Here is a 26241-nt window from a genome sequence, read left to right on the forward strand (position 1 = left end):
AAAGCGATTTTTACAAACTTTACCTCTCAGTCTGCCCTCATACTGAGATGTATTTCTCCCTTATGCCTCTCTACATTTAAAGAAGCTGAATGGGAGAGGTGGTGGGCAGGCAGGTGTAATGTGCTAACACACCTTACACATTATGCTGCGGGAGAAATAGCTGTAGATATGCCTCTATGAAGCTTATCTGTTGCGGCTGCTTTTCCACTGGGGTAAAATCAGGGACAGGCTGGGCTGGTGGGCAGGGGGGGCATCCCATAGTGGGCTACCTTGGGCTGGGTCACTAAGCCACCTGCATTTTTTTTCCTTTAAAATAGCCTGCTGAGTGAAGTCTTGCCCCCCGGGCTAAGATTTGCCAGCCTTCCACTGGGTAAAATCTAACTGACTAATGATCATTTATTTTTGCATACTATTCCAAGCCACACATATCTCAGGTTACGTGTGGCTTGGAATACAAAGTAAAGTACAGGATGCAATTTACACATGTTGTAAGTGTAAATTGCCTCCAATTCTACATGTCCCCTGAGTCTATTAGAGCTCAAACTTTAAACTCTTGCAGTAAAAAGATAATTGGGAGGAGGGTCAATAATAGGTGTGTATATAACACAGCAAGAGTGGTTCATCCTTGCAATATTGGGGAAAATTGGTTGGTTTCCAGGCAAATAGACACCAACAACATCTTGTGTAGTTATGATGTTCAGATGATTTAATTGTACCTACTGTGCACAGGTCAAACTTTGCTTTATATTTCCTGAAATCTGATGTGTGTTGAGATTCCACATGCGTACGTACGCACGCGCGCACGCGCACGCACACACACACACACACACACACACACATACACACACACACATATATACATCAGTTCTTCCAGAACATTGTTGAAATTCAAAAATATTTTGTTATTTACTTGTACTTATGTATTTATTTGTTTTATAGTGAAATAAAACACAAAAACACAGAAAAAAAGCTTATAGCTTATTCCACACAGAAATCCTTAAATCACAAAATTATTGGCATCTTTAAGACGTAGTTACAAATAATTAGATTTCAAGCAGGTGATTTTCCTTCACATTGGAACTGACAGGTGTCTGCAGTATAAACTCTGTCGGTAAACAAGCTTGAGAAAAAGACTTATTCTCCTGTTTTGTGCGACTGTGCAACAGTTTTAATTTTCACCATCTGTCACCAACTGAATGAAAGGGGATTATATGGTTGGAGGCCCAGAAGGGCCCTACTCCTGAGCGAGATACATAAGAAAGTCCAGCTAGAGCTTGGTAAAGCTCATCATCTCTATGCTTACAAAAAGTAAAATTAAACTTTCAAAGAAAATAACACCTTCCCTACAGTTAAATATTGAAAATATTCAGTGGTGTTTGGGGTTACTGAGCTACATCTGACACTGGATGCCCTGAACATGTACATGGTACCTGGTCATTTTGGAGTTGAACCCAGTGTCAAAAAGCTGGGGATCTATCAAATTTCATCTGTCTTCCAGCAGGACAATGACACCAAACACTCTTCAAAGAGCATCCAGGAATGATTCAAGATTAGATGCTGGACTGCTCTGAAGTGGCCAGCAATGAGCCCAGATCTAAATCTAAACACCAGTGGAGACATCTGAAAACTACATATGAGAGAAGGCACTCTTCAAATCTTGGAGAAATTGAGCTGTTGGCATGAAAAGAGTGGACCTAACTGCTAGTAGAGAGGTGTAGGAAGCTCACTGGTGGCTATAGGAAGTGGTTGGATGCAATGTTATTTTGATCAAAGGCTGTGTTACAAATATTAAGTTTGGGGTGCCAATAAGTTTAATATTTGTCAATGTTATTTTTTAAAAATTCCTGATTTACAGTATTAAATTCGTTATACAAAAAAAAAACGGTCCTGTAATATTAACAGATAAATAATTGTTGATTTCAAATACCATTGTTAAGTTCAACTTATGTTTAACTTTTTGTTAGGAGGAAATTGTGAGTTATTGCAAGTTATTTGTTGCAAGGGTGCCAATATTTAATATTTTTGTCCATAAATAAATATATATATATATATATATATATATATATATATATATATATATTTATGAGTAGGGAAAGAGAGAGAGAGAGAGAGAGAGAGAGAGTGTGTGTGTGTGTGTGTGTTTATGTGAGTGTGTGTATACTGTATATATATGTATATATATGTATATATATGTATATGCATATATATATATATCACTGAGGTTAATATTTAACATGAAAGAAATTGAGTATTTGTACTTTGTTAAATAACTCTTTCTCTGCAGCATTGGCATTTTAGTAGGGTGTTGTGTCTCTTAACTAATCAAGCAATGACTGACGGCTGACTTGTTTTGAAGGAATACATTGTGTGTATGGGTATATTCATAAGTATGTGCGTCCCTCCCTTGACTGCGAATTTACCAACCACATAGTGATGTAACAGTTGATCAAATGACTATAGCTTTTCAATGGTATCAAATCCTATTGGGACACTATTCTCTATATGGGGGGCTTCAACTCTGTGTAATGGAGTGGGGAGATTATACTCTACTTGTTAACATAACCGGAATGTCAGGTTAATACTGGACAATATATTTCACTTTCATGGTATACAGTATAGCTGAACATGTTGGGCTTTAGTGGTCTTTTAAACAAAAAAATCATAAAAATCATAAAACTACAAACTACAAACTTGCACATATTTGGGATATAATGTACATCTATTGCTAAATTAAATTATTATGTGTTTGAAAATAGTTTTGATGTTAGATAATAAACATAATCTTAATAAATTAATATATGTAAACAATAAGGATACTACTATTACAGACTGCACTAATTTGTGAAAAGGGAAAGATATGTATAAAGCGTGCCAGACAGTTAGTCCAATTGATTACAATAAAATGCTATATGAACTGCAAGAAATCTGCTAACCTCTACTTCACTGAAATGTAGTGAATGAAAGGACTGTTCTAACTTATATTTTTAATTTCAATTAAAAGTCAGTCAAACTAGAAGGCAATGATGAAAAAAACTAAACAAATTGTAGCTAGCTCAGAGGCACAAATGTTGATGACTCAATGTTGTGCAGAAATTGTCGAACTATAGCACTGAGTAACTAATTAATTGTGTCTGTAGCTTTTTATTATGTAAATAATGGGACAAATTATGATGGCATGCTTTATGTTTGCATTTTAATGTGTATTGGACAGAGTTATTACTATTTCAGCAATACATTTCACAATTTATTTATAGCATTCTTTCTAATACAAAATTAACCATTATGTTTTTTCTCACCTATCACCATCTGCTATATTGCTAAACAGCATATCTGAAGCAAAAATGTTGCTGTAAGATAAATAAATTTAGTATTTCTTTTAGCTATTAATAATTTTACTTTCCTAACCACTTAACAATTATGGGCCTCATTTAGAGTCGGACGCAAAGTCCATTTCAGGCGTATCCTGTACGTTTCCACTGATAGGGCAATGTGCAGTAAGCAACAGTTTCCTGCAGTTCCGTCTGCTTTTCAGACGCAGTGTACACTGACAACTTGCGTCTCAGTAAGAGGGAAAGGGTGGGACAAGCATGTTTGTCTTTCATTTTGATTATGGGAGCAGGTGCAGCTTAATATTTAGTGATGTTAACTATATAACAGCTGATCAATGTTTGCTCCCTGTGATGTTGGACAAATCACCCTTTCCCTCTATGTCTCAAGAAGCAAAAACTAAGTTGTAATTTATTATTGTTAAAAGCTGTGCTAAATAAATAATAATAAAAAAATTAAAATAATAATAATAATAATAATAATAATAATAATAATAATAATAATGAAAATAGTAGTATGAGTCAGTTCCCATCCATTCACTAAATCACTGTTTGCCTAATATGTGTCCCAGTAAAAAAATAAAAAATATGAGTGTTATTTTAAATATTTTATTGTCATTGTCATAAAATAAATGTATTGAAACTTTGATATAGGAAATATATATTTAGCGTCATTCATATGATTTGCTATCTAACAGCAATTTAACTGTCACAAAGCTAATCTATTTATTCAATTAATACAATAAATGCTTATGCAGAAAGCACATTTATTAGTATAAATAATACATACAGTATGAGAGAAACATCATACCAAAATTAATTTGGTCTCTAAAAAATGTTAAATCCCACCCCTGATTAACTTAATACAAAATATAACAATACACCATAAGAAGGTTTAGATTTGTCCATAAATGTGTATATATATATATATATATATATATATATATATATATATATATATTAATGTATTATGTATATAATTTTCTATAAAGTACATATTTAAACATAATAATTTTATATTTTTCTAGCCATCAATACCTTACTGAAGTTGATATCATACAGAAAGCATTGTTGAGTCACTAAAATACTTTTGGTCATATTTACAAGGTAAATCTTGTCAATAAGGCAAAACGCAGCGTGATTAAATTTTTCCTTATTTTGTGTCATTGTATTAAGTCATAAAGTTCAATATAATACAATAATATAGTCATAGATCTCAAACAAATGATTCCTTTTATGTTCATAACATTTTCATGTACTATGATTCTTAAGTATATTGTCATATAATAGTAGTGTTAGTGCCAGTATATAGAAAAACATATTAGCTGCACCAATAAGATAAGCACAATTGACAAAAAGAAATAAAAATATAAACTGGACATATAACATTGGTTTATTTTTCAAAAAATTAATGGCTGCATTTCCAATCTCTTATAAAATATCAACTGGCTAAGTGTGTTTCCTATTGCTATGGCCATATAAAAAGAGTGATATGTAATATTTATTATGGAGTTTTAAGTTTACAGTAATGAGCCAACTGTTTCTATTAACAATAAATCGTGTATTTCAGTAAGAGCTTCCTACAGTCAAAAGGTATTTGCATGGCCCCATGTAGTTCATGGGCAGGCAAAAATTATTACTGTATATATCTGCACGGATATTGGTGTGGAGACAATTATATTGTCAAATTTTCACCTTGTTGTTCTAATACATTTGTTTGATACCAGCCTCCCAACAGTATCAACAGTATATCATGCATGTTAACTGGTGATATGGTTTTTACTTTATCTATTTAAGGTAAACGCAAAATCTTGATGAATTATATGAAGGGTCATTTGTTACCAAAATATACTTATCGTGATAGATGAATGTGTCTGTAATGTCCTTGCTTAAAATCTTTTGACATATTGATATTATTTTTTTGTGTATTTTTCTTTTTCCTATATTATGGCTTTTCAGTTATTTATAAATAATCTCTCTGAATGATTTACCAACAAATCCTAGGGTATAAAATTTACAATATGTTACTGGCCTATGTTTGGTAGACTGGCTTGTTTACCAAAATGGCTATTCCTATTTGTAGTATTTTCATGCTTTCACTATCACTTTCACTTATCATTTAATTGAAGTGCATGGGAGAACAACAATTAAAGTACAATTTTGGAAAATAGTTTATAAGTTGGCACAACATATTGTGTTTATATAAAGCTTATATACAGCAAATACATGATTCTTATTGTTGTCTTTAAGTGGCTACAGAAGTACAAACAAGCCTTCTGAAACATTTTCCTATATTGATCAGGTATCTTCATGTGTAGTTCTGTAAATCCCCCTCCCCCTATAAAATATTACCAAACTATTTTTTCATTCTGGATAATTTATGACACTCCCATTTAAGCATTATGTTTCGCTCTTCATATTATTTTTTATTTTACATTTGAATTTTGTAATAAATATATTAAATGCAACATATTGATGTTACCTTGTCAGAGAAAATATAAACTCTGAGCAGTGACAATCTTCCCCTTCCATCAAAAAGTGCTTGGGCATTATGCATATCAAACAGAAATACAATCTTGATCCTTCCGTATAATGCCATCAGTAAATTAAAGCCCTGTAGTTATCTGAGTAACTTCTGAAGTCATGTCATCTCCTGCAGGAACTCCTGACTCTAGAGATGACATTTCCACGGCTAGTCATACCTGATGGTTAGTCCTATCCACCGTGTTAGCAGTGGATGCATGGTCACGAGTATTGTGACGCATGCGGGCAGAGTTCTGCTGCTCAATGGTTGAAGATGTAGGAATGCAAAATTCTCTGAAGCATCTCTTAAAGTTCTCATCCAGAAAAGCATAAAGGACTGGATTAAGGCAGCTGTTTGTGTAACCCAGAGCAATACACACATGCCAGGTTACTGTCTGAAAGAGAGAAGGAGGGACATTGATCAAGGCTTTAATAATCACATAAATGTGAATAGGAGTCCAGCAGACAATGAACACAGCTACTACAACAAGCACCATCCTGGTGATTCTTCTGAGATTTCTGTCCTTTTCTTTGGACCCAGAAAGCATGCGGACACTCTTGAGTCGTAAGATCATCATCCCATAGCATACTGTTATAATAAGGACCGGCATTATAAATGCAAAAATGAAAACACATATTTTCAGAAGGTTATCCCAGTACCACGATGGATGTGGAAATATAACAGCACAATCAATAGACCCTAAAAAAACATTAAAAGAAATGTTTCAGTATATTTCTTTTTATAACAGTTTTATTTATTGTATGTATTTTTTTCAGAAATTATAAAACAGATCTTCTCTATGGCTCTTGAACAATTAGGGGTTTAACAATAACAAAAATCATGTAAACGGTATGGAGATGGGTCAAACTGGTGTGCTTTTATTAGTGTTTTTAACACTAATAAAAGTATGTAAAAAGTATCGGAAAGTATTCCATTGGTTCCAAGGATGCCATGCTCACGAGCATTTGCACTTGCGGCTGAGGGTGTTTGATTTATGACACTGCTTTTCTGACACCGCCTCCTCCATGTGCTATTATTTATCCAAATAAACATGTTGAAGTCAATGGAGTGTTTTCTAAAGACCTCCTGACTGCAAGTGCAAGCACTCGCTAACCACCATGTGTGTGAGATGAGGCATCAATGTCATTTAACACAATGCCAGTGGATAAGTATCCTTATTGTGAATATTGGATCTTATATAAAATCAGTACTATATGTTAAAGACATGGGTACTTTTAAAATATCTAACTAGTATTTGTCAAATTAACTGTGAAATCTGGTTTTTAAACCACAAAAATATTTGTTGGTAAACTACTAGTAATAGCACTATGGAGAGGCTACCGGCAATGGTGACAGTAGCAAATGTAAAAATAAAGAGTAAAATAATTTAAAAAAGTGTGTTTTGGAAGAAAGAAATGGAAAGAGACTTGTACTATTTGGTGGGATCTCAATTAAAACTAATATCACTATATTATATGCCGTTTTGGTCATCTTCAATTAACTGTATTCATTTTCTATTCAAATTAAATAACTTTGCCAAACATTTTAAATCACTAACCTATACATGGATACAGATGAATATGATTTAGAAAATGTTGTTCATTTTAAATAGAATGTGAAATAAATATTGAGCTGCTCTTCCTTGTCATGCTCTTTGTATCCTATATTGACACATCTAATAACACTCAGTTGAGTCTTCAGAGAAATTAATTTATGACTGTACCAGAGCTACGTTAGTTGTTCAAATGTATTTTGCTCTGTACAAAGTTAGATAAGAGCTGAAATGTGTGATTCACATCCAGATGAATGATCCATGAAATTAATGGGACAGCATGCTCTGCTATCTTTCATTTCATTTTCCAGTTTAGCTACAGTACAATAGTGTCTGTGAAATTCTAAATGCAGAGCGTTGAAGTGAATCTGTGAGAATTGTAATTGATGTCATACCGTGATATTTTGCTAATTTGTGATTAGTTTCTCACAAATCTGTTTATTTTGGCTAAATCTATATTTGTTTATTGAATTTAGAAAAAGATTAAATTTAAGTCCAAACATGTAAATAAGAAATCTATAAAACATTGGACTATGCTACTGAAACATATGTATGACTACAGATTACTAGATTTTAATTGTATTATTATTTGATACTTATTAGAACTAATTTACTAATATTGCATTTAGGTGCACAATTTGCACTTAGCCTCAACAGCCAATCAGCCTTAGTAACTCTAAACTGCAACCAAGAAAATTTAACATATAATTACTTTTGAATTGATCCAACTTCCTTTTATTTGCATTGCTAAAATGTTCTATAATGTTTTAAGGAGCAGCAATGTTCTTTACTGTTAATTCCAGTTAGATATTTAAATTGTTATTTAATTTTTATGCAGGAGGTAAAACATCACACTATTTGTTTTACCTGTATATAAACTTGGCATGGGAACCACCTTATCCTAAAGGATTTATTTGTGTGAGATAAGCAATTATATAGTATGCCCAGACGTCGAAGTGGTATATACAGTGGTGTGCCATACCACCACTTCTCCTACTGCCTTCATTGTAAACTATCAAATTTAATTCACTTACATTCCCATTACATTTCCATACCGCCACTTCTAAATGTCCACTTTGACCACTGAGTACACTTTCAAGAAATATTGTAGCCAAATGTTAGTAAATAGGTGTCCCCTATTAAGGCGATACAGGAAGCAAAATCTAACTTTTATAGGTGCTACAAACTTTACAAAAAAATGAGGATATTATGTGATTAAATAAGATTGAATGATACATTTCTTGAAAATGCATTTGCCTATCTATCTATCTATCTATCTATCTATCTATCTATCTGTCTGTCTGTCTGTCTGTCTGTCTGTCTGTCTGTCGATCTATCTATCTATCTATCTTAATGTTAAATCAGAATGAATGTATGTCTGTAGTTTTCTCCAAGACTTCTAAATACAGCAAGTTGGGATTTAGTATAATTATTCACTATTTGTGATCCAAACCTTTTTGTATATGTTGGTTATGAGAGTGACATTGTTTAATATTTACTCTTTGTTGATTAGGTATGCATCTATTTGTGTAGGTGTTATTCAACATACTTGGTATATCACTCTGTTTAACATGCACAGTGACAGTAAGACTCATTTATTTAGCACAATTTAGAAATACACTTAACACATTTAATTGTGCCTTACAAATCTACGATAATAATAATAATAATAATAATAATAATAAAAATAATAATTTTCCTATGCTGAAATTGACATTTTTCATTCCTTTACATGATTGTAAGTCATAAAATTGATACTGTGATTTTTCTACGTACTAAATGCCTCTAATAAAAATATTGTTAAAATAATAGTAATAATAATAATAATAATCTATACATTTACTGTGCCTATAAGTCCACTTCCTGGTTTTGGTTCCAGTACAAACACTCTTCTTGATTTTTTTAGGACTGCAGGCCATGATTTTACTGCGCATGACAGACAAAAACCATAATAACTTTACTTTATCTCCCTTCATTAATTTTAGCCTTCTCATCTTTTGCCATATACAGTGCTTAGATGGTCCAAATGCATTAAAAATATAAGCAGCCGTCTTGGAGGACAAATGAAAAATCAGGGAAGTTTGAGTGTCGAAAAAGCTGCCTACTGAAGTGGTATCACCCTCTAACTCTTCATATTGCAGGAGAGTCCCTTTTCTGTTAGCTGGAGAATGCGGTAAAATGTTATTATTTATAAAAATAAATACATTTTTTCTTAATTATATATCACAAAAGGGGAAGAAGTTGTAGGTAAAAATTCAACAACATCTGTTGAAAAAATGATGTTTGTTTTGATTTATTTTTTCTCCATTATATTCTTTACTCACCTCTGTCAGATTTTGTTGTTGCCATCAACATTACAGGTAAACCAATGGCAGAAGAAAGAATCCAGTTGCAAACATTAACAATTTTAGCATTTTGTGGTGTCCTGAAGTCAAGAGCTTTCACTGGATGGCAGACAGCTATGTACCGGTCAACACTCATTGTAGTCAGGGTGAAAATACTTGTGAACATATTATAGTAGTCTATTGATATAACAATTTTACATACAATATTACCAAAGGGCCATGTTCCCATAAGATAGTTCACACTTTGAAATGGCAGAGTACTTGTTGCAAGAGCATCCGCTAGGGCAAGATTAAAAATGTAGATATTGGTGGCTGTCTTCATTTTGGTGTACCTAAAATATGATAAAATAACAATGAAAAACAATCTTGAATAAAAGTTTTTCAAGAATCACACATAGATTTAAAAAATCTGCATCTCTTTGTTTGTGCTTTGGACCCTGTTGGCTTCCAAGAAAGGGGTTTTGACCTTTTTGGAAACTTTATCTGTGTACAACTCATGCACTCTAGAAAACAAAGGGCCAATTACATATCCGTGCATTGCCTCCCTGACTCAAACCCTCTTTAAAACATTTGCATCAAAACACTGTAATTCACTTATTAATTTAACCTCACTGTATAAGTTAATGACTTTGTGACATGAGGTTTCAAGTTTCACAATTTCAGTGGCATTATTTTTTAACTTTGCACAAAAATACATTCCACACTTATTTGTATGCATAGTACCTTGAACTAAGCATAAACAATGTGCTTAAAAATAACTATGAAGAAAATGCTGTTAAGTTTACAGAATCAACTCTCCTTTTGCTCTCATCTGTGCGACTGTGCGGTGTGTCCCTCAACTGCTCCAAATCTCACTCTCTTCTAATCTGAACCTCATCTCATTAATTTGTACTTCTCATCTGTGCAACTGTGCTTTTTTTTTTACAAGAAAATGTAACAGGAATTTGTTATCTATTGCCATGACCTGTGTTGAGTTGCTGATCACTGAACAATAGTTTTATGACACTGGCCTGGCACTCATCTAGCCAAAATAACTAGTTTTCTTTTCTCCTTCTCTGAACAGCTCACCAATTAGGACAGATGTAACTTGTTCAGAAATCAGCCTCACTTTTTCTTATCATTCAGTCTAGAGGGACATCAGCATGGGGGACAGATGTGTGTTTTCTGCAAAAAGTGTTTTTCTCACGAAGTGTTTAGAAAATACAATTAAACAACACAGTTGAACAAACATTGAACCACATCTGAAGACATCCAGATATAAGCTGCATTTGCTACATAATTCTTCACTCTTTCTCTAACTGCACTGAACATTGCAGCTAGTGTTTTTGTTTATTTACCCATTATTCTTAAATCCCAATGTTTAACAAATTGCCTTTCTTACTCTACTTTCATGGCATTATCCTTAGAACTACATCATCCTGCACCCTTCCTGTAATACACCCACTTGTACACACTGCCCCCTCACTACTCCACTCACCTCTAGTTAACACTGACAAGGTTTGCTCTTATTTCAATTCACTGACTATAAGATCCTCATACTGTCACCAGAAAATAAAAGGCCACACATCTTACAATCATCTTTCCTATCTGTCTCTCTCTCTTCTTCTACTAGCTGGTGATATATAACCTAATCCAGGTCCCCCCACATTCCCCATACATGTATATCAGAACATTACCAAAATCCAACAAACCTCAAACACATCACCTGTCTCCCATCTCTTACAAAATCCTTTAAATGTGCCCTTTGGAATGCTCACTCTGTTTGTAACAAACTTATCTCCAAACATGACCTCTTCTTCTTAAGCAACCTCAAATCCTTCTGTCAATATCAGAAACATGTCTTACAAAATCAGACACTGCCTCACCTGCAACCCTTTCACATGGTGGCCTCTGTTTCACACACACACCTAGAGGCAAACAGTGAGGCGGGGCTGGACTATTTCTTTACCCACATTGCACATTCACAATTCTACCAAATATCCCACCACCCGTTCACATCTTTTTAAGTACAAGCTATTCAGATTTGAAATGCATTCTCTTTGCGTGATGCTGTGATCTATCACCCCCCTGGACCACACCAACAATTTCTTGAACATTTCTCTGCATGGCTCCCTCACTTCTTATCTTCTTAAATCCCCACATTTATCATGGGTGATTTCAACATCCTCATTGACATTCCACATTCCAAATTTGCTTCCAAACTACTCTCTCTAACTTCCTCCCACGGCCTCTCACAGTGGACTTAATCCTCTACTCATCAGGATGGCCTCTGCCTTGATCATGTTTTCTCTAGACTATCGTCAGTTTCAGATTTCCTTAACACTACTTTCTCACTCTCAGATCATCACCTCATGAGTTATAAGCTTTCCCCACTAACCTCTCTGCTGTCAAACTCTAAAAAGCATTCTCATACCCACAGATCTTTTAATTTTCAACAGTTCTCCACCTCTCTCAAACACCTTCTCTCCCCAATTGCTACATTCTCTTCTCCTGATATGGCAGTACCATATTTTCACAAAACCCTAGCAACAGCCCTTATCAAGTGGTTGTATCAAATAATTTCTTGTGTTTTGCGTCACAAATTAAAACATTAAAAATAATTTAAAAAAATGACTGTGAATTAGAATATTTTCCCCACTATGAAATACATGATTTATTACTGTTCATTACTGCTAGACTATTTGTGCCTTATACCTTATTGCTACAAAAAAGTTGCATGGCTTCAGATAAACACACCTGCAAATAAACCAACTATAAGCATATAACTTGTTGAAAAGCATTATATATCCCTTTCACAAGTAGTCAGGATGAATTGTACACACTTCAGTAGCCTATGATTTTTATTAATCTGAATATTTTATATCCACTACAACTTGTCCATCCAATTACCTTTTCACTTTATCATAAAATGCAAATTTGATTTGATTTATTTGACTGCTGCTAATTATATTATTTTCTATAACATATTCTTGAATATGATCCCTTAACAGCCTCATAAATATATTTCTTGCTATAGACATTAAATTCACAGGTCTACAGTTTCCAAGCGCAGACCAAAGTCCATTTTGATTATACGAATCACATTTACTTTTCACCGTTTCCATCTGCTTCATACCAGTTTGTAGAAAGATCACTGTTGTGAGTCCTGGACAGACTGTGTAACCTCCTGGCACATAAATCATAAGCAACACCATAGATTCTGGGACTGATAATGTATATATGCGGTGCTGTAGAGAAGCTGATATGCATAGATTTTGTTTTTCCTCTATAAGACAGCAAAAAATATGAAGCCCAATGCTTGCAAGTCTACTTGTAATCAATTAGTGGATATGCATTCAAAAATATTCTTTTGTATGAACATCTCCTTTAATTAAGGCTACTTTGCAGTTAAAGAGCAATCAAATCTAAATTACGAGTTTTTTTAAAAAAAAATGGTTCTAGTAAAATAACTATTTATATAAAGTTTGCCATATCTTACAAGAATTTTTAAACTGTGTGTATAGTTATTAGCCTGCAGAAAGGCTCCTTCCAATTACCTTAATAGACTTAGGGGTCTATTTATGACCCATCGCATTTGCTTCACATTGAATTATAATTTCTTATCGTAATTGTTAGGAACCCCTCCAGTTGGCACAACACAACCCGGAGTCTTCTCTGCCAATCAGGTGTTCACTGGAGCCCCTGGTGGTGGGAAAAGACTGAGCTGCAGACTGACAGAGGGTCGTGAAGTGTGTACCGGCTGGGGAGAACCCAGGCAGGTGGAGTGAGGTCCACGCAGAGGTCAAGGGCCGACAGCAGGTTGCAATTCCAGTTAACGAGCCGGGGTCAAGGGTCACAAGCAGACAGAAGAAACGGTAAACAGGCCAGAGGTCAGGGTCACGGGATACACATGCGAAGTCCAAATCCAAGCCAAAGGTCATACACGGGAGGTCAGCAGAAGTTCAATAAACAGAAACAGGAACAAAGCAGGTCAGCAGACTGGGAAGCAGCAGCTATAACCGGCAATGAGGTAGCAGACCTCATTGCCTTAAATAGTAAGCGCAGCCAATCAGAGCCTGGCTCTGATAGTACCCAGCCCCCTGCACTTAAATTCATTAGCCCGCAGGCTAGTAACATTGATGAGCGCATGCGCCCGGCTTCTCATTGCCGGGACGCAGCGCTGAAGCGTCCAACCGTTGCCCCGGCAACGGCCGGGTCATGGGCGGAAGGGACGTCCTGGTCGCCATAGCGACGGCCGGGACGCAGGTAAGAGAGTCGCGGCGCCTGGGCACCGCCGCGGCTCGTAACAGTAATGACATGAAATTATTTAACATGAGTATTTATTAAAATTCTTGAGTCAGGAAAGCGGCTCCGATCCCAGTGTACAGTCTATAGGAAAGTAATCACATTCACGATCACTTTACTTCCAGGTTCTGACCTAGGTTTTGCATTGCACATTCTCAGAGTATAATTTGTGATAGGAAAAAGGGGTGGAGCACAAAGCATGCTGGGGGGGGCAAAGATCCCTCTTCTGTGATGCTCTCCCCATAGGATAGAACAGCTAATGCTATCTTCATATGGTGTTAAATGTCGGGGTTATGTGCTAAAAAATAGGCATTTCAGAACTTGATAAATTGGTCCAGATTGCTTTGAAAATAATGGGGAATGTGGTTGGTTGCTTAATGCAGGAGATCTTTCTAATATCGCATGCATTAGTCCACTCTTAAGCAGCAACACAACTTGGTTATACCTAACCATGCAGAAACAGACATTTCTGCATGGTTTTAGGCTTAAGAAAAGACCTATTAAAGAGAACCTCTCATCTCTCTCCTCGACCAGCTTAATCCAGACAGCTTAGTGAGTACCCTTTAAACACTTCTACAATACAACCCATGACGAATATATAGTTATTTCAAGCAGGCCACTAAAATGTTTTCATATATTTTAATTGCTGTTACCAATACCATTTTATATAAATCAACTCTAATTTAAATGTAATGAATTGGTGCCTTGTAGTACAAATTATAACTCTGTTGTCTACTCCAATTAGATTTCCATTCTTTTTTAGAAGACCAGTGATCTGAGCTTTCTCACTCCTTTAGCTCCACAGCAACCTATTTGTCAGTTACAGAAAACTTTCAATTTGCAAATTATTTCTGGATTGCTGTGCAATTATGTCACAGCACAGTGCTTCTGCAAAAACTGACAATATGAAAGCCTCATAAATATGCAGAACAGGCTGTGTTGAAGCCTGACGATTGAAACAAATCTCCAGATTCCAAGATAGGTATGACAAATGGCACATGAACGATGAGGAGGAGCTATACGAGACACAAGTGGGTAATAGAGTAAAGTTGAGTATTAAGCAGCTAAAAGAGAAAGGAGGAAACATACAAGAAACAAATAAAAGAACAAATAGGCAACAAATGGGAAGATACCAGAAAATGCAAGAGATGGGGCAGTTCGGTGGTAAAGCACACTCACCTACTTTTATAACCTGTCTTCCGAGTGATACTGGAGGACAGGGGGTGGGGCTATGGTGACACGACAATGTCACCATGCCCCCCTCCACAAGGATCTGACAGGGAGATTGCCATTGCCTGCTCTTCAGGGAATCTGTGAGGACTCCCTGAAATTCGAGAGACTCCAGGAAATTCTGGGAAAGTAGGCAAGTATGAGATAAAGAAAAGGCAAAAATGAAGTAAAAAGGGCAGACAATAGAAGCACAAAGCAAAGGAGATTACATCTCATCACTCAATGTAAAAGTACAAATGGGATCTCTTATCCAGAAATTCTTATCCTAAAAGTTTAACAAATCGGAGACAAAAGAGGAAAACAAATGTTCTTTAACAGGGCACTGTTAAGCCCACTGATAAATTAAGCATTTATATTATTTTATTTTAATGGGGATAAGCAAACCATAACCCAAATCTTGCCAACTGCCTCATCAATACCTATGTCACTCTGTTTAAACCGCTGACATTGGTATGGCAAAGGCTGGCTAAAGATAGAGAACTGCATACAACCTCTGCCTCTTAAAGACAGCAGCAGTTAGCAAGCAGTTGTAGATTGAATATTGGTTATAGGCAGTGGTCGAAGAGGACATTTAGAAGTGACAGTATGAACATTTAGAAACGGCAGTATGGAACCCCAACCAAATGTAAAACCAACCATTATGTGTATAATGTACAGAACATTTTTCTTTTGTTTAAACACCCAAGGAATGAGTATATCAGAACACGACTTCACATCCAAGAGAGAGTTATTTACAATATAAAATGGTCCCAGTGATTACCAAGGAGTGATTTAGTGCTGGTATTTAGCTGAAAGGTTTACAATGTTTAGCTACAGTGGATTTCATTCTCGTTTATTTGTAATAAGGTGGTCCATAACTAGGGAAACACCCTTTTAAAGTGAAACTGATTAAGGGAATATCAATCCACTGTCTTCACATATGATATGGGTTGCATGAAAAAACTTTTTAAGGTATGTGGCCAGTATGGTGGCCATTTTGAAGTTGGCCATTTTAGATGCAACTCTAATTTTTTTATTTCTTTTAAAAAGGGTGTTTTTACACTAATGGACCACCCTGTACATTGAACTACAAGTTGCCATGAACCATGACTTTTGTTTGTATGCAGCAAGTGGATATGGTCCTGCAGTTGTTAAGGCAGTGTTTGAGGTTTTTAATTTTTTGTTGGACTGATTGATCTTTTTGTTTTTCGCACATGCATTGGCTCTCTTAGTGACAAAGAGAGAACTGCTGATGTTTGGGGCTGCACAGTGGTTTCATAGCAGCTTCTGGTTTGTTTTCTGTAAGAAAATCGATTTTGTATGCTTTATTTTTTGATTAATCTTTATATAGTCTTTATTTTTCCAGATGGGGTACATTTTGGTTACCTCTTTTACCCAGTGTGACTTGATTTGCATTTGTGACTGTTATGGCAACCACTGCGACATAAACTTGTAGAACTTAGCAGAAGAGGTCTTCCCTTATAGCAGCCGCCTTTCTCGTAAAGACTGGTTATGTTCACAGGTGCTCGGATGCCCCCAGGACTTACACTCAGTGTAGTTCAAGTTTATGGTCACATGGCAGCACTCAGGTATGAGAAGTAATACACGGAGTAGGGACAGGCCAGAGGTCTGTGGACTGGACAGCGATAATAATGTCCAACTGGCCTGAGAGAGCACAGGTGGAGACATCTGATACAAGCTGGGTCAGGGCCAGAGGCAAAGGTTCAGAGTACAGATACAGACAGAAGATCAGGGTCACAGGCAAAGGTTCGGGGTCCGGGTACAGGCAGAAGGTCAGGGCCACAGGCAAGGGTTCAGAGTCCGGGAACAGGCAAAGGTAATACACAAGAAAGCAATCCAAAGTTTTAACACCAACACAGCACAAAAGCAGGTAGCAGACTGGAACAGAACGCTATAACCAGTGGCGCAGAAACTGGAGACCCAGAAACCAGAAACCCCCCCTCCGCTAAAAGCGCCCTACATATCGGCACTGTACTATACAGCAGCCGCGGCGCTGTCTAAGAAGCATCTGCGGTGGTGCTGTATTGTATACAGCACCGCCGCGGACGCTGCTTTGACAGTGCCGCGGCTGCTGTATAGTACAGTGCAGCCGAAACGGAGCTGCTGCGCGGCAGCTCTCTAGGGTTTTTTTTTTCGGGGGTGGAGGAAACTCCTTCCTGAAAAATCCTCCGTGCGCCCCTGATAACCAGCAGTGAGGCTCAGTCCTCACTGCCTTAAGTAGTGCTAAGAGCCAATCAGGGGAGAGGCCTGAAAGTATTCCCAGGACTTGCTTAATTAATCAATAGCACTGCCGCTCAATGAAGAAGCAGAGTGCCCAGTTGCATAGCATCTAATTAGCCATGAATGGCTGCCCCTTTAACAGATCTGCGCGCACATGTCTGGCTGTTAGACAGCTGGCCGGGCGCAGCGGCAGGGAACCTCAAGAGTCCCAGTTGTTGCATAGGCAACCGGGGCGAGGGAGCCAGTAGGAGTAAGCAGAGAGTTGCAGCGGAATATATTTTAGATACCAGACTACTGAAAATATGGGCTGTTGCTCCACCACAGTATCTCTGTTAGATCAGCTGTAGTTTGATTCTCAATGTCTGTGGTTTAGCAAAACTGTGGATTTGTGCACTGCCTCTGGTTTAATGAGCTTGTGACAGCAAGAATATTGGACCAGTTTTTCATGTCTTGGAACATGGATGATCAGTATGATTTTAAGCTCCCTTTGATCTGTAGAGATCCAAGACCCGCTGAGTAGAACATCTTAACAGCTGTGGATTTTAAGCAGTGATTTGTGTAGCTATGAGACATTCCTGCTTTAGAACACAGGCCAGGTAAAAAGAAGATAAGTTAAATAAGAAAAAGCTGTAATTTCAAATGAACACTTACTTTTTGAAAGAGAAAACAGGGTGCCCGGAATCATTTGGCCTTGTAAAAAATAAAGCCTTAAAGTGATTTGATTTTACTTTTTAGCATCTTTATGATTTTTGCTGTCTGAATTGTGTTCCTTACCGAAAGAGGACACACTAGAGAGGTTCTTCAAAATACATATGTTGCTGTATAGGATTTAAGAGGTTTTTGCTCATTAGATTTGAAAGAGGACAAAATGGTGTACTGTACAATAAGTGTCAGTGTTTCACCACTAACAACGTTCCTGGTAATTGGTACAGATGCAGCTAAAATAAGTGTAAATGAGAAATTATAGTTTCCACTGCAGAGAAATAATGTCTGGTCATACCACATATTAAGGTGGGAGATAAAATTGGCAGATTGACAGCATTTCTATTACTATGTATTTACCTATAAAATCTTTAGGAAAGTGCATGCTTTCACCGTAATGGAACCAAATGGCAGGTAAAGAACAATGTGTAAACAATACATAATTAATTTCAGACATCACATATTTCTATGTATGCGCCTTAATTCATAGTAAGGTGATTTGTAAATTTAGAAATCAATATACCGTGTTTCCCCGATAATAAGACACTGTCTTATTTTTTTTTTTGGTCAATAACACACCATAGGGCTTATTTTCAGAGTAGGGCTTATTATAATTAACATTGACATTGCTCCTTTTATCCCCATCATGCCCCTCAGTGCTGCTTTAACCCCATCATGCCCCCTCAGTGCTGCTTTAACCCCATCATGCCCCCTCAGTGCTGCTTTAACCCCATCATGCCCCCTCAGTGCTCCTTTTATCCCCATCATGCCTCCTCAGTGCTCCTTTTATCCCCATCATGCCCACCCTCAGTGCTGCATACCTGTTTTTTTCTGTGTACTGCCTCCTGCCTCGCATCTCAGCTCTCCTCCGCGGCTCTCAACAATGGCGCTGGCACGTCAGGGGGAAGGAAGAGGAGCACGCTCACTGCTGCAGCCTGTGATTGGATGCCGGCGCAAAATCGCGGCATCCATGTCAGGAAAGGTGGGTGAATAGGGTACCAGTGTGTACCGTATCGGAGCGTCGGGAAAATGGCGCTCGTGATAGGGCTTAATTTCGGGGTAGGGCTTATTTTAGCTGTAGGAAGGGAATTTAGGGTAGGGCTTATAAAGTGACTAGGTCTTATTATCGGGGAAACACGGTATGTTCTGTATTTATGGGCACTCGCTTATGATAACTCGCAACAGGTAAAGAGATAATGATCTATAAGTAAAGTATTTTGCCTAAGAACACAGCCATGAATAAGAAATGGTACCAAAACATCCTCCAAGAGCAACTTCTCCCAACCATCCAAGAACAGTTTGGTGATAAACAATGCCTTATACAGCATGATGGAGCACCTTGTCATAAGGCAAAAGTGATAACTAAGTGGCTCAGGGATCAAAACATTAAAGTTTTGGGTCCATGGCCAGGAAACTCCCCAGACCTTAATCCCATTGAGAACTTCTGGTCAATCTTAAAGAGGCAGATTGACAAACAAAAATCCAAATTCACACAAATTCTGACAAACTCCAAGGGGCATATTCAATTGTCGGCGGGTTCCGCCGCGGAAAAACGAATACCCTTAATACGGTAATCTCTCGCTGGATTTCAGCTCGCAGCTCCCTGACTAGTGTCAGTTTTGATTGGCTGATCATAACAAAACGGTGGAACTGATTTGTTAACACCTTTTTGATAAATATACCTATTAGAGCAAGGGTTATTAACCTCGGGTCCACTGATTTTTTTTGTAACTTTAAGGTTTAATTTATGCTTCCATTTGCATAATTTAATTTGCATCTGCATTGATGTATTGCAAACAGCCAATCGGTCACACCATTAATACATTTTGTTATTTAGTATGTGACAAGGTTACATTCTTTACTGTTATGTTCTTTACATTGCTATATTATTTATTGATTTTCAATATTTTTCTTATCTTCCATGTGCTTTAACAGATGTTTGTTTACTTATATATAACAAAGCTTCTATTATACAAGAGGTGTAAATATTGTACTTTGATTTATGTGCTTAATAAATATAAATTGCAACAATGGTTCAAGTGTATTAGATATGAGCATTTTTCAACTCCCTAACAATATTTTTGTTACCTTGTGCAGTTATTACAAGATTTCATTTTGGGAGTGTTGCTATTAAATTATTTAATGAGCTATATCTAATTTGCAACTCTGCTACCCTCATTTGCTAATACATTTATCCTTATTACACAATAGCCTCTTGCTATGGCAGCTGGTTTTACAAGATAAATGTCTAAGAGTCATTAATAATACATTTATCTACTTGCAACTGTTGGCTCTATTGTCTCCTTAGGCTATAATTGTTTCTACATTGTGTGCGAAAATGATTTAAATATGCGGATATTAACATTTTAACATATGTATAGTGATCCTGTATTATTATTAATCTCATTACTCTTAGTTGTGTATCATATGCTCTAGTATTAAGATAGATAAATTATTAGTAGAAACAGCATAACATTTTTTAATTTCTAGGGAATATATGTAAAATAACTTCAAATGATCTATTTGACAAAGCAATTTATAAGTAACATGTATCTTTCATACAAATGCCCATCTTCATTTGGACAGACATATGCAGTCCTCTAGCTATGTCAGACCCTATCAGTCTGCCATAAACTCAACATCATTTGTTTTGAACTGGGTGATGTGGCTAGTTGTGCTACTTAGTTAAAACTGCTGATATTGGCCAGGTGACATGGAGGTGGGAGGCAGGCACAGAGAGCTGTATAGCATGATCCCACAATTATGCAGGAAGCCTGCAGGAAAGATTGGTACTAAATACATTCTGCTAAATACAGTACCTAGCAAACAAACAGACATGAAATAGGGATTTATTTTTAAAAATAGACCTTTTTGGTCTATTTTAAACATTTAACCTCTAAATAAAGACCACACAGTGTAAAAGACTTTCTTAGCAAAAATACTCTTACTAAATGACACAATAATGATAAGAAAAAGAAGAGAATAAAAGAAAAGGTCCATAGTTTTCTATACTTTTTCTTGCAGACATACAGATATTTCTCTCTGTGCATTATGGTATCAATAAAAATTACCCCTGGAATTTCTCAAGTCACAGCATCCCTTTTATTTAAATTACAATAAAAGATAGGACATTATCAATATGCATCAGTCATATCAATGCACACTTATTAGGTGCATCTCATTGGAGTTTAAGAACCTATTGTATTTTTATTAAACAAGATCATTGTTTCAACTACTTTGAAGTCTAGAACCAAAGTTGTAGCCAGAACATTAAAACATTTACCACTCAAGTAGATATGGGTGAATAGATTCAGCCAATTGTGAAATGTGTCTGAATCTCAGTGATTCATAAATTGGTCCAGATACAGCAAATAACTTAAGCCACTTGGAGAAACAGGCCAACCACAGTGCATGTAAAATAAAGAAAATCAGCAGCAAAGATTGACAATTGTCATGTATTTAAAGACTTATAAAGTGGAACTTAAAGAACACCTGGCAATCCTGGATTTTTCCAGGGGAAAATGTATGTGAATGCTATTAATTGCAATTGATACTAGTGATATGAGCTGTGAATTATCTGTGGCCTGGTCTCTGACTATTCTTATCTTCATTTTTGTTCTATGAATACATTGCACATTTACATCCTATTTAGCACTATAGCATCTCACAATATATTGCAGTCCAATAGATTAGTATAGGGTTTGCTATCCATTGTACAAGTTTACCATATCTTCACATCTTCCTCTTTTTACATGATTCAGCGCTGTAATAAATCAAAAACACATTGGGCTAGATTTACTAAGCTGCAGGTTTGAAAAAGTGGGGATATTGCCTATAGCAACCAATCAGATTCTAGCTTTCATTTATTTAGTACATTCTACAAAATGACAGCTAGAATCTGATTGGTTGCTATAGGCAACATCCCCACTTTTTCAAACCCGCAGCTTAGTAAATCTAGCCCATTGTCTCATTACTTGTCATTACCTATATAGATGTTTAAATACCCAGACAATATATTCTCAAATTATGTTTTTCTTTACAATACAGTGACTGGTGTACTCTCTGTACTTGTCACTATCACTACTCAGTCACTTTAACTGAAACCCTTATTGTATTGGAAAACCCAATGTATTACTTTGGCTAACATTTATTTTATAGACAATGACAAGTTTACTAAAGAAAAGAAAGGCACAAAACCCAAAAAAGTATTGAGTTTGTGGATATGAGAAAAATACATGAAATTATGGGCTGAATAACCCATATGATCATTACAGATAAGGATCAGTGAAAAACGGAAAGCGGAGGGTGGGGGCACCATGCTTCAGGGGGGTGCTCTACCCACCTACCATCCTATACATGCATGTGGAAGAAGGACTTAAGAAGCATAAATGCAGCAAGCTCAGGGTGCCCTGCCCACCGGCCAACCCACCAGTCTCCTGCTTACCCATGATTTTACAATATCATAGAGGATATGGATCTCACAGCTCATAACACCGCACTCGCCAGTCCACTCTCTGGTTTGCCTTTTGAGCTGTCATGGAGGATGAATGTGTTTCTCCCTTGAAAATGTGGTGAATCCAGGTTTTGCTAATACTCTATTCTAATTCATATATGGTATTGATCTGTTAAGTGGTGACCAAAATGATTATCTTATTTAGAAGATTGTGGCCTGTCGAAGTTGTATAATTGGATGAACGAAAGTATATTGGTTTAATATTGTTTTGCCGTGTAATTGCAATCCGTATGCCACGTAACACGTGGCGTGGTACGATCGCACGGTAAAATACGCACGCACACACTCGCATTACAACATTTAGTTATCTATATAATTAGTATTCATATTGGTACCGTTTCACTGTAATTTATGAGCAGATAATAATTGGTTTATTAGTAGTATATATATACATATATATATATATATATATATATATATATAATGATTATACGTACGCTTCAGTGATATACATGGTTCAGGTTGTGGGAAAGGTGGCATGTCTGGTATCATACTGAAACCCTATTCATCAGCAGCTGTCCAGTGCAGTCGGCGAAGAGATCGCACATTGCATACTTTAGTTATTGATATTAGGGAATAATCCTTTGTATGATGCTGGTTATGAAAGGAGCAGACCCCCTGGAGAGATGACCCCCACCTTTGGATTCCTTAGATTGAATCAACCTATGATCTGTTTACCCTGGACCCACCCAACGTCTGGACCTATAGAAACAATCTACGTCATCTCTATTGTTCACTGTGTTACACTGTACTGTATATAATCATAGCTGCACACCCCCTGGCTCTCAGTCAACTCTGACACAGTATTCTAACAGATATACTGTCCACCGGGTCCCGGGGGTGCGCAGCGAGCGCATGCGATAGCATCGGTATGTATTTATCTTTTGGTATTGGCTGTACTGTACTGTATCATAATATAATAATGTATTGAATTGTTGACTATTTACATCTGCTAAAATAAATCACTTTGTGCGTTAGAAACACAATACAATCGCTTGGGCAATGCTTATTTGAAAACTATATAATTACTTTAATAGGCCACATTTAATGTTGCAACTATGCCATTTAAGTACGATAGATCTTGTTTGATCTGTGTGTTGGCTCTGGTCCTCCTGCTGGTAACTTGAAACCACACGTTCTCCGATGTTAATAGCAGTGATAGTTATTTGCATGGTAAGCGTGGTAAAGTGGGACTGAGTGGGCCTGCTGGAAGAGCTGTAAATAAACAAGTTTCTATATATTGTATGTTTAATTAGCACAACCTCAGACAGTTTGTTTTAATTATATGGGGTCTATTTATTGTTGGGCAAAAGCCACTATCTCTTGCAAAAACAGGTGTTTTTGTCAAAGAAAGGCTTCTGCCCTATACATCAAGGGGTCATTCCCAGTGACAGCAGTGCTATTGCCATCGTTAGCCCCAGTTGGCGGTAAAATTGCCAGGTCTCACCAACAATAGCTTCCCCATGCAAGATTATTTGACAAGGATTGTGGCGGCACAAGTACCTCCACAATCTCATGATGGAGTTCACAGAAAAAAAATGAATGGAAAAATGCTTTATTCTTGGAATAAAACATTTTTTTTTAATTGAGGAATAGTTTCCAAATATAAATATATTTTTTATTTTCTAATTTCTAATTTGTTTTTTGTTTTTATAAAATGGAACTAAAAGTCCAAGCCCGGGCTTTCATTTTCACTGCTCATGTGTGAGCCAGCTAGTCAAATCATGCATTTGCATATCCTCTGAGACTGACCTGGCGATGCAGTAAGTTAACTCTTACCGCTCCAGGCTAGTATATCTAAATCAGCAGAGTATCACTCACCTGCCCTGTGACATTTTATTGATCGATTGTGGCAATAAGTGATTTTCTATCACCGCAATAGAAAAGCAGCCGTATTTTCAATATTTACTAAATATAACTCTGTGTTTACTTGCTGTGAAAGCAAATATAAATCTATACTATAGGTATATAATGTTTTATCTGGTATGTTTGGGACTTGGGTTTTCTGAATAAGTGTTATTTTTTTATTTTATTTTAGGTCATGTTTAATATAATCTAATTGTAAATTTAAAAAATATTATACTTGTCCATACTGGCCTCATCATTTTTCCCCTCACTGGTGTAGTAGCATTACTTACAGTAATGGACAATTACGAACCACAAAAGATGTGTGCCTTCTTTTCCACCAAGTGCATTTTAAGGTGCATGCCTGCTAAATAAACAATACAAGGGGGTACATATACAGGCCCCAGATGGCTGCTCCAAATCTGCTTCATTCTCTGTTATAAAGCAGAAAATTAGACTGAAGGAAGTAGTTGGCTTCCATGTCATGTGACTTCCTGTGGATAGTGCAGCACTGTACAGGTAAGTGTGAGAGGTGTTAGTGGCATCTGGGGGAGGTGTTAGTGGCAATTTGGGAGGTGTGAATGGCATATGGGGAAGTGTGAGTGATATGTGGGGGGCAGTGTGAACGGCGTGTAGAGGAGTTGTGATGGGCATGAGAAGGTGGTGAGAATGACATCTAAGGGCAACATGGTGATGTCCGAGGCTCATGTGGGGAGGTCTGTGTGGCATGGAGAGCTTGTGGGGAGGTCTTAATGTCATGTGAGGGGTATGTGGGTAAATCTGAGGGACATGTGAGGAGATTTGGAGTATATGTAGGAACTAAGGGCATGTGGGGATATTTTGGAGCAGGTGTGTATGTGGGTGCATTTGGGATGAGTGACGTGGGAGTGCTGAAGTTTTTTTAATCCTTGAAATTAGGAGAAATGTGCAGAGGTTGGGGGAAGTTTTCATGCCACATTTGAACTATATCTGGTTGCTCATCACTGTGCTATACCTGTCATTTTTTTTTCTATTTTACTGGGAATCTGTTTCAAAGACAATTAAACAAACAAAACTATACTGACACCTTTATCAAATTGTGACACAAATTGATAAAATTTGATTAAAAAAAAAAGTTTTTGCTGTTTTATTTTTTTCCATGAAAAACATTTATTAGGATGTAATTAATATCTACTGTACAAAAAAAAAAAAACATTTTTACAGTTGCTCTTGATTGCAAACACATGTTCTGTCATACATACTCAGCCGTCATCTGTACTTAGATTAGACCTGTAGCTGGTTTTGGTGATGCGCAGAGTAATGAAGTGCATTATATGCAAACAAGTGCCTCCTTGATTAATCAGGCCCAATGTGTTCATTTAACTGCTGTGAGAAAAGTTCGTAAAAAAATAAATAAATAATAAAGTATAAAAACAGTAATTACCCAGCATCACAGTTTTATGCAGTGTATCCATTGTTTTGGATTTCATTATTATACTATAATTTGTGTTGACATATCCACTTATGCGGACTTACCCTGCACCAATTATTAGCATGAGAGAAATAATCCATGCTAATCTCCTCTGAAATGATTCACTTGAGCTAGTGTTTGCTACTTGTAAAACCCAAACAGAAACAAAGATATTACACTGTCTGCCTGTTTTCACACAACCTGTTATCATTTTCTTATTAATCCAATGCTGCTTTGAAACTGGAAAACT

The 26241-nt window shown here is 36.6% G+C and overlaps 1 protein-coding gene across 1 annotated transcript in view; it reads right to left on the minus strand.

The window, feature by feature from the left end:
• Positions 1 to 4300: 4300 nt before the first annotated feature.
• OPRM1 (opioid receptor mu 1) overlaps positions 4301 to 26241 on the minus strand; it is a 56548-nt gene continuing 34607 nt past the window's right edge. Inside the window, exons 2-3 of the mRNA XM_075203577.1 lie at positions 9727 to 10079; positions 4301 to 6549 (exon numbers count right to left, since the gene is read on the minus strand). Coding sequence (XP_075059678.1) covers positions 6023 to 6549; positions 9727 to 10079 — 880 coding nt within the window. The 3' untranslated portion in view covers positions 4301 to 6022. The remainder of the gene's footprint in view (positions 6550 to 9726; positions 10080 to 26241) is intronic.

Source organism: Mixophyes fleayi, chromosome 3 (genome assembly GCF_038048845.1).
Source record: "Mixophyes fleayi isolate aMixFle1 chromosome 3, aMixFle1.hap1, whole genome shotgun sequence".
NCBI lineage: Eukaryota > Metazoa > Chordata > Amphibia > Anura > Limnodynastidae > Mixophyes > Mixophyes fleayi.